Source organism: Eulemur rufifrons, chromosome 17 (assembly GCF_041146395.1).
Source record: "Eulemur rufifrons isolate Redbay chromosome 17, OSU_ERuf_1, whole genome shotgun sequence".
In the NCBI taxonomy this organism is placed as follows: domain Eukaryota; kingdom Metazoa; phylum Chordata; class Mammalia; order Primates; family Lemuridae; genus Eulemur; species Eulemur rufifrons.
The window spans coordinates 39,289,454-39,304,203 of record NC_090999.1 but is presented as its reverse complement, the minus strand read 5'-3'; the positions used below and the strand labels follow the sequence as shown (position 1 = coordinate 39,304,203).

The window sequence follows — 14,750 nt, the reverse complement described above, 5'->3', positions numbered from 1 at the left end:
GATTGCTTGAGCTCAGGAGTTTGAGGTTGCTGTGAACTAGGCTGACACCACGGCACTCTAGCCCAGGCAACAGAGTGAGACTCTGTCTCAAAAAAAAAAGAAGAAGAAGCATAGATTCATTTTAAAATAAAATAAGACTAAAAGCTGGTTCTCAGAAATACTTTAGGTTACAATATTTTTAAATAGTTTAAAAATTAAAGTATAAAAAGATATCAAATGGTTGAAAATGTAGACATAAGTACAAATATTAGATAAGGTGAGATTTAAGGATAAAAGCACAAAACATTTTAAAGAAGGGCCTTATATAAAGCACAATTAATGAAGAATAATTAATGTAATAAACATGTATGCAAACAGAACAGTTAAAGATAAAGGCAAATTGTAAGGATAATTTGACACTGGTTTCTTTTCCAGAATGGTACTGATGTAGTAGTTCGAAAATAAATATATACATATATACAGGGGAAATGAATAAAGGACAAACTATATTAAATACATATATATGACTTTACATCCCCTAAATGGAGAATGTACTTTTTTATAAGTTAATGATACATTTACCAAAATTGTTCTTGGCCACAAAGAAAACTAACAATTTCAAAAAGGTAGCTGAATTATAGTCATTTGTCTTAGTTTGTGAGAGTACTTGTTAATCATTTGTATTGATAAATATTTCATTGAATTTATTTGAATATGCTTAATTGTTGAATTGAGCATACTCATTTTTTATTTCCACCTAAGTCTTTTAAGAAACACTTCAGGGAATTTAAAAAAAAAAAATCCTGTCATTTAAGCTTTTGTCCACTAGATGTCCTCAGTTAAGTTTATCAGAATAACTTTTCATGAAAATTTGTTTCAGTCTCTAAGTATCTTTTTAAAAACTTAATAAAATAAATTCTTTAAATATAATTTAATATAATGCTTCAGGTAAAAATTTTTCCATTTAACTGTTACTACTGTTGATGTTTTAAAATTTTATTAATATATAAAGTCTTTAAAAATCTATAAATACTTTTGATGTATGGTAAAATGTTTAAGCATTATCTGTGATTTTTGCACTATATGTAATCTTAGTGAAATAGGAGTTTTTCTTATGTTAAATTACTTTCTTATGAATTTTTTTCTTTCTTTTTCCCCTTTTAATTTTTATATTTTTCTTAAAGAGTATTGGGACTGGAGTTAAACAAAGACAGAGATGTTGAAAGAATCCATGGCAGTGGAGTTAACACCCTTGACATTGAACCTGTTGAAGGAAGATAGTAAGTTCATTATACTTATACAATCATTTTTCTTTCTATGTAAGATACAGTAAAATCCTGCTTTTTTAGATTAATTATGTAGAAGTTTCATTAGAATTAGTAAAAATCCTAAAATATAGCATTTTTCAATCTGGTATTATTACAAATAAATACAGAACATCAGACCTACAAAATGTTGCCAAATAAATATTAATAGCAAAGAGAGAAATAAAAAGGTAAGTGTACATGTGATGGAAAATTAAGTGCTGATTTTCCTTAAAAAAAAAAATCAATGTATGTGTAACTTGGTCAAAATACCTGTTAATATTTACCATCCGCCATAAGAGCTGTAGTGGTATCACTGAAAACCAGTGTGGAAAGCAGAATATACAAATCTAGTAAGGAAGCATTTATTTCTAATGTCTTTATTTCCAAAAGACTATCTGAAAATTACATTTTAACAGGTGTAACTACAGAAGGTACATTTGCATATCACTCTCTGAAGCTTGAATTTTCTTTTATGTCTTCTGAATTAATTTCACTCATGTTTAATACCAAGTTTTCTTGTCTATATAAAAACATGAAGCCATATATCTCTTAATATGTTCACTCTAAATACAAACTAGTAACCTCACGGTTAGATAACATCAGTGTCATCAGATACTTCAAATATAAAGTAAGCCCTGATCATCACCTAAATACAAATCTGGGAACGACACCAATCAGATATCAGACTGAGGTGGGGGGTGGGGGAGGGGATGGGGGTATGCCTACACAATGAGTGCATTGCGCACCGTTTGGGGAATGGTAACACTTGAAGGTGCTGACTCGGGAAGGGGGGCGTGGGGAAGGGAGGGATATATACCTACATGATGGGTGCAACGCACACGACCTGGGGAACAGACACGCCTGGAGCTCTGACTTGGGGGGAAAGGCAGTACAGGAGCAATGTATGTAACCTGCAATTCTGTATCCCCCATAACAAGATGAAATAAAAAAAACAAAAAAACAAAAAACAAATATAAAGTAAGTTAGTTAACTAATGGAATCAAAGGAAAGCTTTTGGAAGCCATTCTAACAAAGTCAAGGCATCTGACATGATTGTAAATACTATTTAAATTCAGTTGAAAAGTCTGACTTTAGAAATAATTGTTTGTTTTCTATTGATGATACATATACATGGTAAGAAAAACAATACTTCACAAAGTTAAAGTATAAAGCAAAAGTGTTTGTGGAATTGGTTGCAGTACACTTATAACTCACAACTGTGCCCATTTTATCAATCAAAAGAAAAGTTGTAGTTTTTAAAATTAGCAAGTATTTCTCTATATATACAATTAGAGTAACTGAACTACAAAAATTTTGTAATAAAGCTAATGTTGAATATTACAAAAATAAAACTAAGCATGGCATTATTTGCAGTCTTTGCTGCCCATGATCAATTGGATTTTAGACCTGTTTGAGCCTTTGAAGAACTACTTTTAAGTTAACCTAATTGTTCTTCAAACTGGTATTGAATTTATTTTAAAACAAGTCTATAAAACAGCACACGCTGCTAGTTCATGAACTGTTTGTAATTGGTTCACAACAAAGATAAGGAGTTTGTACCAGAATGTAAATCGACTACATCACTAAGCATATAGTTTAAAGGAGCTAAGATTTGTTTGTAGCAAGACTTTTTCAATGAAGAAAGATGTGTTTGGTTTTGGCACAAGCTCTTTATCTTGTCATGGAGAGGCAGATTAAATAGCACTGCTCTACATTTAATTATATTTTGTTCAAAATCAGATGAAAATCTTTTAATCTAACTATTCAGTGAATGTACTGCTGAAAACTTCAGTTTGGGGGCGATTCTGGTAAGATAACAATATCAGTGTAGTTTTTAAAGTTTCTCAAATCCCCCATTAAAACACATAAAGAAACTGAAGATGGTAAAATCAAAAACCAATGTACATAACACTTATAACAAAACCAGGTCAGTCATGAAGTACCCCCACAAACCCTAAAATATGAATAAAGTGGGAAGAAACCACTGATAACTACAAGATCTATATGGTATCAGCATTTATGCCAGAGGAGGCAATAAAATGTGATAGGGCATCTGATATACCTCATAAGTCCAAAATAATAACAGGTTGTTTGAAATCTTAGCTAGCCAGTTAGACTACAGAAGCTGAAGCTAGCTGCATGCCTATAGTCTGAGCTACTTAGGAGGCTGAGGCAAGGAGGACCACTTGAGCCCAGGAGTTCTAGACCAGCCTGAGCAACATAGCAAGATCCCATCTCTTAAAAAAAAGAAAAAGAAAAAAAAAGCAGCAGCAGCTGAAACTAGGAGAGGATGTCATACTCCAATTGTAGGTACGTTCAAGTGGTCCACAGGAAGACCAGAAGGAGCAGTCTGGGTCCTAATTTCCCTCTAAAGAACCAGCTCGTCAAAGCTCTCCTCCAGGACAGAACCCTACACTGAGGAGGAGCTTCTTGAAATAGAATTCAAACTGAGCAGTACAGAGACAATAGAAACAAAGGAAAAAATGTCCGAGATAAAATTTGAGAGGTGAACAGACCAGGAAATCTCTGGTAAACTGCCACGTTTTGAACATCTTACCTCAGAAAAAAAAATTTTAAGGGGAGAAGATGTTCTAAAAATATAAAATTTAACCATTATTCTAAATCAAGCCTCCATTCTAAAAGTTTAAGAAACTTAATTTACATAAAAATGAGTAAAACATAGGATTAAGGTCAAAATCCATACAAAATTATTGTAAGAACAAAGAAAATAAGAAGCAGAATAATGCCACTGCAGACAATGAAGTCATGCCAGAAAAATATCTATAAAACAGATGAAAACTCTAACCTAATACTTTAAAACTAGCTAAAATTCATTTTATAAAGATACCACAAATGAAAGAACAATATATAAGTTGAAATTGGAAAAACTCAGCAATGAGATGATCAGACTCAAGAAAAAATTAGAAATAAAAAATGTTCCAGAAATGAAGACTAAAGCATAAGGAACACAAGCAAATAAATATAAGAGGTAATGACTTAGAAATAGAAAGTGAAAAGCAAGAAAATTTTAAAATCAAAAAGAAATGAAGAGAGGACAAGGATTCAAAAGGAAATTGCATATGTAAAATACAGGCAAAGTTGATCCAGCGTACATATGAAAGAAGTTTCCAGAGAAGAAAACCAAAGCAAGAGAACATAATGAATATTTGAACAATAATTCAAGAAAACTTTCATAGAATAAATAAGATCTGAAACTCTTTCCCTGCCGCTGAGTTGCACAGAGGTGGAGGCCCGGGTGTGTTCAAGATTCGGCTTCACCCCTAACCCACCACCATGGCCGAGGAAGGCATTGCTGCTGGAGGTGTAATGGATGTTAATACTGCTTTACAAGAGGTGCTGAAGACTGCCCTCATCCGCAATGGCCTTGCACGTGGAATTCAGCGAAGCTACCAAAGCCTTAGGCTCCAAGTCCATCTGCTTGTGCTTGCAACCAACTGTGATGAGCCCGTGTAATTTAAGTTGGTGGAGGCCCTTTGTGCTGAACACCAAATCAACCTAATTAAGGTTGATGACAACAAGACACTAGCGGAGTGTGTAGGCCTTTATAAAATTGACAGAGCCATAAGGTGATTGGTTGCAGTTGGGTAGTAGTTAAGGACTATGGCAAAGAATCTCAGGCCAAGGGTGTCATCCAAGAGTACTTCAAATGCAAGAAGTGAACAAATAAAAACTTTGGCTTATGTTCCTTAAAAAAGTAAATAAAAAGTAAGATCTGAAACTTCATACAAGGGGAAAAAATCATATTGTCATCAGACTACGACTTTTGGGCTTTGTACCCAAAGAAAGGAAATTTCTCATCTCAGATGCTCAAGGAAATAAAATTTGAGCCAAGGATTTTATATCCAACCAAACTGATTTTCAAGTATAAAAGGACAAATTGTCAATAACACAGGAATTCAGGTAATATTGTTCTCATTAGCCCTTCTTTAGGAATCTACCAGAGAATGAAATCAGACAACCAGAATAACTAGAGAGACAGCAACGTAAGGATTGATGGTGAGCAATATTAGCAAATAGTAATACTTTATATGTATATAAATTTATAGACCTAGGTATTGGTTTGTCTGCTGATATCACATCATAATAAAGAGAGCAGTGACAAAGGTCATTTTAAATTTTAGCACGTAAATAGTCACCAGAATCCAGGCTGGAAATTGTAGAACAAATGATCTGGTTTCTGCAACAAATAAATTTGGAGAAAGGGAAAAAGTAGAGGAGGGAGAGAGGAAGAAAGGGAGGAGGGACCTATAAATTAAAGGGAGAAGACATTAAATTTTTTTTAAAACAAATTCTGGTATTCATGGATACATTTTTTTGAAAATGAAAATATTTTATTGTAAGCTATTAATATTCTATTCTATCTCCAGTCCTCAGTGTTTCTTGAGCACTCACTTTCTGCTAGGCCCTGTGAATATGCTTGTCTTTTTTTTTTTTAATTTTTTTTTTTTTTATTTCAGCATATTCTGGGGTTACAAATGTTTAGGTTACATATATTGCCTTTGCCCCACCCGAGTCAGAGCTTCAAGTGTGTCCATCCCCCGGACAATGATTACTGTAAAAGTCATGATAATGAGTTACTTTGAGGTAATGGAATAGAATTCAGAATGTCTAACATTTTGTAAATTTAAATTTGGTGTAACATCCAAAAGAGACATAAAATAGAGAATTTGTTTGAAGAGAGTTTTATCTTGTGAAAAAAAAATTGCCAAAGAAAGGTACTCTGAATGGAGTTAAAAAAGACAGAAACATTGAAAATATTTAATCTGAAATATTTGTACATTTCAATATGAGAAAAGAGAATCAAGACTATTTTCCATTTTGCAGAATTTGCTATAAACTTACCATGTTTCTCATCACCTATTGTTTTCTAAATTTTATATTATGGCTTTCAGGGAAGTCAATTAAAGGTGGCAACGCTTTAAATTCAAAGGTGATTTCAGGCAATTGTATGGAAAAAAACCCAATAAGATCATATTGAAAAGCATATTATTCAAAAACTACAAGTAACAGTCTTAAAGACAGATATAGTTAAGAAACTGATTAAAGTATATGAAGTGCCAAGAATAATGTTTACAAGGTTTTTTTTATTAAATTCAATTAATGTATATAGCTTTAGTGTATATGCTTATATGTTTTTACTTTTTAGAAATTTTTACAAAGCTTTTAAATAGAATAGTTTTATAGGTTTTACCAATGTGATAGACCAGTTTGGGAGTAGATAAATAATTGTTTCCAAAAATTATATTGTTTATTTTTTCACACCGTCTTTTACCTTCAAAAGTAAGGCTTTCAGTGGTCTAGCCCTTGGTGGTCTCTCATGTCTCACCACTCTTTCCCTTCCATGCTATTCCAGCAACACATTCCTTCTTTCAGTTCCAAACCTGTCTGGCTGATTCCTCCTTTATATACCAGCGTAAATATTACAATCAGGGAAACTGTCCCTGAATCCCCAAACTAGAATAAAAAAATAAGTTATTGTTATGATGATCCCAATTATAACTAATAGTTTATGTGATTATGTATATTTCTTATTTTCCTTACTAGATTGTAAACCTCACAAAGACAGGAATCATGTGTCTGTCTTGTTCATAGTTGTATAGCAGAGTGCCTAAGGTATTGTAGGTGCTAAGTTAAAGTTGAATGAATTGAGTGAATGCATTCATAAAAGAGGGAAGAAATCTGACATTTATTGATCTCCTGTTTTTTGCCAGGTACTGTAAAAGGAACTTTGTACTTTTAACATCACATCAACTTTGTTATTTAGGTGAAAATGTCCCTTTTCTTTTTTAAACAAATGTTGGAAGGCTTAAGTAGGTGCTATAACCTGCCCAGAGTCAGATAGCTAATATCAGTAATAGCTGGTCTAATTTCATTTTCATTTGTAACAGTTATAATTAGGACATTTAACTTTGTAATATTTTACTTTCTTAAGAAATATATTTTGCCATATTGTTTCTACCATCCTTTCATTTCAGAATCATGACAGTAAACTAAATGACCATAGATTGAATTTTTCTATTTTCATTCTTCTATAAATATTAAGAAAGTTTATTGAAGTCTGTGTTAATGATAAATACAGATTACCTCTGCATTTATGGCCTTAATACATTTGGGTATTTGCAAATCAATTTTCAGAAATTTGCAATTATAAATAAATGGACTACATAAAATAATAAATTAATGTGAACTTTTTTATTGTCAGTATGTTATCAGGTGGTTCAGATGGTGTGATTGTGCTTTATGACCTTGAGAACTCCAGCAGACAACCTTATTACACATGTAAGGCAGTGTGTTCCATTGGCAGGTATGTATGAAAAATGTAATTCATGAATTTGTAAACAGTTGAATATTTTTTACATCCAATGCAAAACATGAAAATAGCAGTCATATGAATGGCTAAAGCAAATTGTTCAATTGATATATTTACATGGATATCCCTTGATACTTTCTTGAAAATAATAACTAAAATTCAAGTATAGGTGTGACTTCCTAAAACAGGTATATAACATGTGACTTCCCCAAAACAACTGTGGTATTGACTATCAAAAGGATTTTATTAAAAGACTTTTGATTATATCCTTTTTGTTCTGTACCTACATAGCACACCTCAGTAACTAATTATAGTTTTTAGTACCACTTAATATAAAATTCATTTATGAGTTTTTCCATTAATTAGATTTTCAACTGATATTAATGGAAAAAAAGATTAAGAACTAAATTTAATAAATATACTGGTATTCCCTCACCAAATACACACACACACACACACACACACACACCTCTTGTCTCTCTACTTGCTCAAAAATGCCTACCTTAAAAACATACCTCTGCTTATCTTGACTTCTCTGACTGTTCTTTATTAGCTTACCAATATTGTGAGAATTGTTTTTAAGTCTCTAATAAAATGTTTTGTGGCATGGTAGTTTTTCATAATGATCATTTAATTCTTTCTTATCACCTATATCTGATCTGATAGTGAGCAGACTTTTGAATGAACAGAGAAAATGAGTGCTGAGAAAATGCATTCAAGAGGAAAAACTTTGTAAACATTAACATAAACAATCACTCTGTATTGAAGCTGTTCTGAAAGCACTAGAATATGTGCTTAAGTCCATGGAATATTTGTGAGGAAATTTACTGTTGTTTCTTGGCTCTGGCACTTCACAGTGGAAATACATAATGGGGAAAATCAGTTAATCTCTCTGAGCTTTAAATTATTTTGGGTTAGAGACAATTATAGTTGCCATAAGGTTTCTGTGACAATTAAATGAAATCTTATCTTTTAAAAAGCATGTTGAAAACTTTAAAACCACTGTGTAAATGGAAAACGATGTAGTTGTAAGAAAACTTAGTGCAAAACATGTTACTGCCTCACATACCCTGACTTTGTAAGAGGCTTAGGCCATTTACTCTTTCTTCCCACTCTCACCAAAACAACAGAAAAGTCTAAAGTATAAAGTATAAGACAGTCAATTAATTTAATTCCTTTTTATCTTATTTTATCCTAGCTAACATTTTAACATTAATTTTAATTTGTTATACAGCAAAATTATACTTTTATATGTTCCATATGCTACATAATATTATTCCATGAGGAACTGTTATCTGTGGTTTTTTGTTTTTTTTTTTTCCGTGTGTACAACTAAATGCTTAGTGTGTCAGTCTTTGTTTCACTATGACTTTATTCTTGGATTCAAACTCTATCTTTAAAAGTGTGGCTTTGATTTTGAAAATGGGCATTTAGTAAGCATCTTTACAAAAGGAGTTATAATAGCATTTTTACATCTGAAGATTTTACAATGTAATTTTTAAAAATAGCTTCAGTAAAACCTGTTGTTAAGTTAATGTGGTTTTAGACTATTTTCTGATATTTATTGGTAGTATACTTAATGTGTTCTACAGCACTAAAAAGATTTCCTTTCCTTTACCAAAAATCTTATTAAATGTGAATAACAGAACATATGTAACAAGAGAATGAAATAACATTTTGTCCTGTTTTAAAATTTAAAATATAAATGAGCTTTTATTTGTGATCACTAAGTTAAAGATTTTTTTTTATTTAAAACTGACATCACTGGCTGGGCATGGTGGCTTATGCTTGTAATCCTAGCACTCTGGAAGGCTGAGGTGGGAGGATTTCTTGAGGTCAGGAGTTTGACACCAGCCTGAGCAAGAGTAAGACCCCGTCTCTACCAAAAAATAGGCAAAATTAGCCAGGCGTTGTGGTGCATGCCTGTAGTCCCAGCTGCTCGGGAGGCTGAGGCAGGAGGATCGCTTGAGCCCAGGAATTTGAGGTTGCAGTGAGCTATGATGATGCCGCTGCACTCTAGCTGGGGTGAGAGAGTGAGACTGTGTCTCAAAAACAAAAACAAAAAAACCCCACTAATATTACTGGAAAAAAAATCTCTGTAGAAGTCAAGATTCTTAGGAGCAAATAGAAATCGATTCTGCTTGTCTTAAGCAGAAATTTATTGGAAGGATATTTATTATCTCACATAACTGTCAGGAAGATGAGAGAATGAGACTTAGAAAATGAGCAGAAAACAAGAGAAGCTAGGATAGAGAACACAATCACGATGATATCACAGGAACAGTTTAGTTTGTGCCCTGCTTCACCAACATGGACTCTCAACTCCACAGCTTTGAAGAATGGCTATCTCTCCCTGGGGTTTGCATTACTAGCTCAAGATTTGGAGTCTAAAGCAGGATTAATGAAACCCAGGACACATATTCTTTCCCTTGCTGCCAAGGAAGAGGAAAAGAGAATGCCTGGAGTCCTTTGCTTTCTGTAACAAGAGGCAGGGCCCTGCTTTTCAATAAAACAAAAGGGATTCCCCCCCTGAAATAGGAGGAGTATAAATGCTCATTAGCCAAGAAAAAGGCATGTGTCTATTTCAGTTCACCTGTTTGGCTGTCCAACATCCTTATACACCTTTCTTCCCATACCTACACCTATATTAAAAAATGATCCAGCCTAACCTAATACAAGTGTTCACTTTACAGCCAAAAAAGTGATCATCCTCTCCCCAGAGAGGAATAATCCTAAGTCTGTTTAGTTACCACATCCAGCTCCAGTTCAAGCTAATTTTCATTTTCCCACTAGTTTTATGTGATTCTATGGCAGTATTATGCAATTTGTGGACTCAATTTTATAGTTAGTCTATAAGGAATTGGAACCCATGATTATCATATCTACATAGTGTTGCAATAGCCTTTATTTTATTATGGGAAATTTCTAAAATATACAAAAGTAAAGAGTAGTATAATGAACTGTGTCCTTGTCACCCAGCTTTAAGAACTGTCAGTTATAACTAATCTTGTTTCATCTCTACCCCTCACTCATCCACCCTGAGGATTATTTTGAAGCAAATCTCAGACAATATATCATTTTATCCATAAAAGATAAAGACTTTTTATAAGCATGACCATAGTACCATTATCTCATATACACAATAATTGCCTGTATTAAGTATCCAGTCGGTGTTCAGATTTCCCTTATTGTCTCATAAATGTCTCTTAACATCCAGTTTAAATTAAGATTTAGTTAGGTGACATATATGCTATGTTGATCACTGGTTCAGAGCATATACTGCATCCTTCAGGACAGCACACCACCATCACAAAGTGATGTATCATAGCTGATACTATAACTGAGAGTCTTCAACATGTCATGTTTCTATGTGTGATGCCTTACATAAGACGTGAATCCCATGGGCCTCCATTGCATTCTTTAGCCATAGAATAAGTTCCTTGATAAGAAGGAACATTATGTGGAATATCATATAGGTGTGTGAGGCATTCAACAATTCTAAGAATGATGGTGCTAATAGAATGATACTGTTTTATCATTGGATAAGTAAATTTGGAAAAGCAAATCTAAAACCAAAATAGGTATCTCTTCCGGTAAGAACAAATCCCTGCCTCCTCCAAGATGGAAGAAGTCCAGTGTAGCTGGCTGATCCCTCCAGGCTGTATATAGAACAGAAATAGATCTGAGGAACCTTAGTAGGAAGTAGGTCTCCACATCGCAATGTCATGCCTGGACAATCTCTCTGCCTTTCTTCTGGGCAGCTAGGACAGAGGCATGTGATCTAGGTTTGGCCATTCGTATCATCCTACCTGAGACTGCGACTTGTTCTTAATAGAGTACCAGTTTTGAAACTCAGTAAGTCAGTTATCTGTAAATTTTGATTGCTGTTTTGTAGAGACCATCGTGATGTTCACAAATACAGTGTGGAGACTGTACAGTGGTATCCTCATGACACTGGCATGTTCACATCAAGCTCATTTGATAAAACTCTGAAAGTATGGGATACAAACACATTACAAGTAAGTATATTAAAACCTTTCCAAAGTGTACGATGAAGGAAAATTTAATCCTAAACCATTTTAGTGTGATTATTTGCTAAGATATCACATATGTTAGATGTGAAAGCAGTATAGTAGTTAAGAAGAGCTGGACTGCTTGAGTTTATGTCCTATCTCTGCTGCTAACTAGCAGTATAACATTGGATAAATGTTCAAACTTCTGTATCTCAGTTTCCTTATCTGTAAATTGGGATAATGATTGCACCTTATAAAATGTTCTTGAGGGATAAATGAGCTGATATATGTAAAGTACCTAGTACAGTGCCTAGCGTATAGTAAATGCTAAAAAATGTTAGCTATTAATATTATAATCCCTTTTTGAAAACTGTGGTCTAGTGACCTAAGGTAGAAAATTGGATTTATCTCCTATTGATCTAAAAACTTAAATGGAAAAAGTTATTAATATTATAGCCTAGTAAAGGTGGGCAGTGGATAATAGTTTTTATGATATTTGATCAAATTTAAATTTCTAAGGGCTGGGCACAGTGGCTCATGCCTGTAGTCTTACCACTCTGGGAGGCCGAGGCGGGAGGATCACATGAGTGCAGGAGTTCGGGGCCAGCCTGAGCAAGAGTGAGACCCCTGTCTCTACTAAAAATAGAAAAAAATTAGCCGGACAACTAAAAATAGAAAAAAAAAAAAAATAACCAGGCATGGTGGCACATGCCTGTAGTCCCAGCTACTTGGGAGGCTGAGGCAGGAAAATCGCTGAGCCCAGGAGTTTAAGGTTGCTGTGAGCTAGGCTGATGCCACGGCACTATAGCCCGAGCAACAGAGTGAGACTCTTGTCTCAAAAAAAAAAAAAAAATTTTTTTTTTTTTTTTTAAATTTTTAGTGCTAGTCTTTTCTCTGAGCCCTACTCCCGTATTTTTCTACTTGTCTCCCATATTTCTTTCTGTTTAAATGTAGTGTCATCCCTTCAAACTTAACATATTCCAAACTGAACTCGATCAGTCCTAATATCCATTTTGTCATAAAATCTTAACAATTCTTCCTTCAAGCACTTTCATACTTGTCTTTTCTACTTCCCTGGCCATGACTGCACATCTAGACTACTAAAAACTCCTAACTGGTTTCCTGGTCTTACTTTCCTGCTACATTTTCTATGGTAAGTTCTATTAGGTCATTAAACATGAAATGTCTGATTTTGAATCAAAAGTTTAGTTTACTATATCTCAAACAAGAAGCAGTACGATTAATCAAAGTATGTGCCTAAACTATCGACACAGTTTTGCCATCTTAACGGTAGTTTGCTTATGCCAGCAGGGAAGAAGCCTGGAGAGTGAGTGGCAATGAAATCTCAAAAAGTTTTTTCCACAGCTTGTTGAGAATTGAATATTTTTCCCTGCAAGAGTGGTCCAAAGCCTGGAAAAAGTGGTAGTCAGTTGGTGCAAGGTCTGGTGAATACAGTCGATGATGGAGAGTTTCCAAGTCTAGCTTGTGTAGTTTGAGCAGCGTTGTTTTCTGTGGCATGTGTTCTTGCAAGAGGATTGGCCTATCTCTATTGACCAATTTTGGCTGCTTAATTGCAGGCATCCTCATCATTTTGTCTAACTGGTTGCAGCAGACATCCACTGTAATGGATTGACTAGGTTTCATGAAGCTATTGTGGATAATACCAGTGCTGGACCACCAAACAGACACCATTAGCTTTTTTGAATTAATATTTGGTTATGGACTGTGTTTCGGCACTTCATGTTTATCTAACCATTGTGCCAAATGCTTGTGATTGTCAAACAGAATCTGTTTTTCATCACATGTAACAATATGGTGTAGAAATAGTTCACATTTACTTCATGACAGCAGAGGAAGGAAAGCTTCGAGACGATTTCTCTTCTGATGCTCATTTAATTCATGTGGTACCCATCTATCCAGCTTCTTTACCTTGCCCATTTGTTTCAAATGGTCCAATATTGTTGGAATAGTAACATCAAACCTTACTGCTAATTCACAGGTAGGTTGAAATGGATTCTCTTCCACTACTCCACTACAGCTTTTAGCTCCTCATTATCCACCTTGGTCTCAGGTCACCTACGTGGCTCATTTTCAAGATTAAAATCACCAGAACAGAACTTCTCAAGCCATGGACATACTGTGCATTCATTAGCCACATCACTCCCAAGCACTTTGGTGATATTTCTAGCTGTCTGCACTACATTGGTTCCACAACAGAACTCATATTCAAAAATAACACAAATTTTTGGTTTATCCATGGTTTCACAAAAGTTGCTGTAAAAAAAAATTTGGAAGATAATCACAAGCCAAAATGTGTATTTGAAAGGATGAAGATGTACTTTCACAATTAAAAAAAAAAAAAAAAACGAGGCTGGGTGCGGTGGCTCATGCCTGTAATACTAGCACTCTGGAAGGCCAAGGCAGGAGGATCGCTTGAGATCAGGAGCTTAGGACCAGCCTGAGCAAGAGCAAGACCCTGTCACTACTAAAAGTAGAAAAAATTAGCCAGGCCTGGTGGTACACACCTGTAGTCCCAGCTACTCAGGAGGCTGAGGCAGGAGGATTGGCTTGAGCCCAGGAATTTGAGGTTGCTGTGAGCTATGCTGATGCCACAGCACTCTATTCCAGGCAACAGAGCAAGTCTCTATCTCAAACAAAGAAAGAAACAAACCAAGAAGTGTCATAGTGAAATGTTAGAGATATCAACTGTCAAACTTAGTACTTAAGGAAATCAGACATTCCGTACTTAATAACCTAATACTTATTACAGAGCAGTTTCATCATGTCTCTACCCAGAATCTCTGGGGATTCCTATTGTCTAAACTCAGCCTGGCATTCTAAGTTCTCCATAATTTCACCCCCTATTCCCTCAACCTTAGTTTCTACCTCTTTTCAACACAAATGATTTGCTGCAACTAAATTGATCTCCTTTGCTGATCATATCTTGCTTGTGTGGTGTTCCCTACCTTGAGTCCCTTTCCTTGAGCAACTTTTCCTTTCTCTTAAGGTGAGATCTCTTTCTATAATTACATTAAACCAAGAATCGTGATGCCAGAGTTCTAGTTCTATTCTGCTGCTTATTAGATGTGTTACTTTAGGTAAGTCATTTAATTTATTAGC

General features: G+C 34.5%; 1 protein-coding gene across 1 annotated transcript in view; it reads left to right on the top strand.

Annotated features, from left to right (window-relative positions):
• ERCC8 (ERCC excision repair 8, CSA ubiquitin ligase complex subunit) overlaps positions 1-14,750 on the top strand; it is a 55,792-nt gene that overhangs the window by 7,252 nt on the left and 33,790 nt on the right. The window contains exons 2-4 of the mRNA XM_069492309.1: positions 1,164-1,259; positions 7,510-7,611; positions 11,513-11,636. Coding sequence (XP_069348410.1) covers positions 1,164-1,259; positions 7,510-7,611; positions 11,513-11,636 — 322 coding nt within the window. The remainder of the gene's footprint in view (positions 1-1,163; positions 1,260-7,509; positions 7,612-11,512; positions 11,637-14,750) is intronic.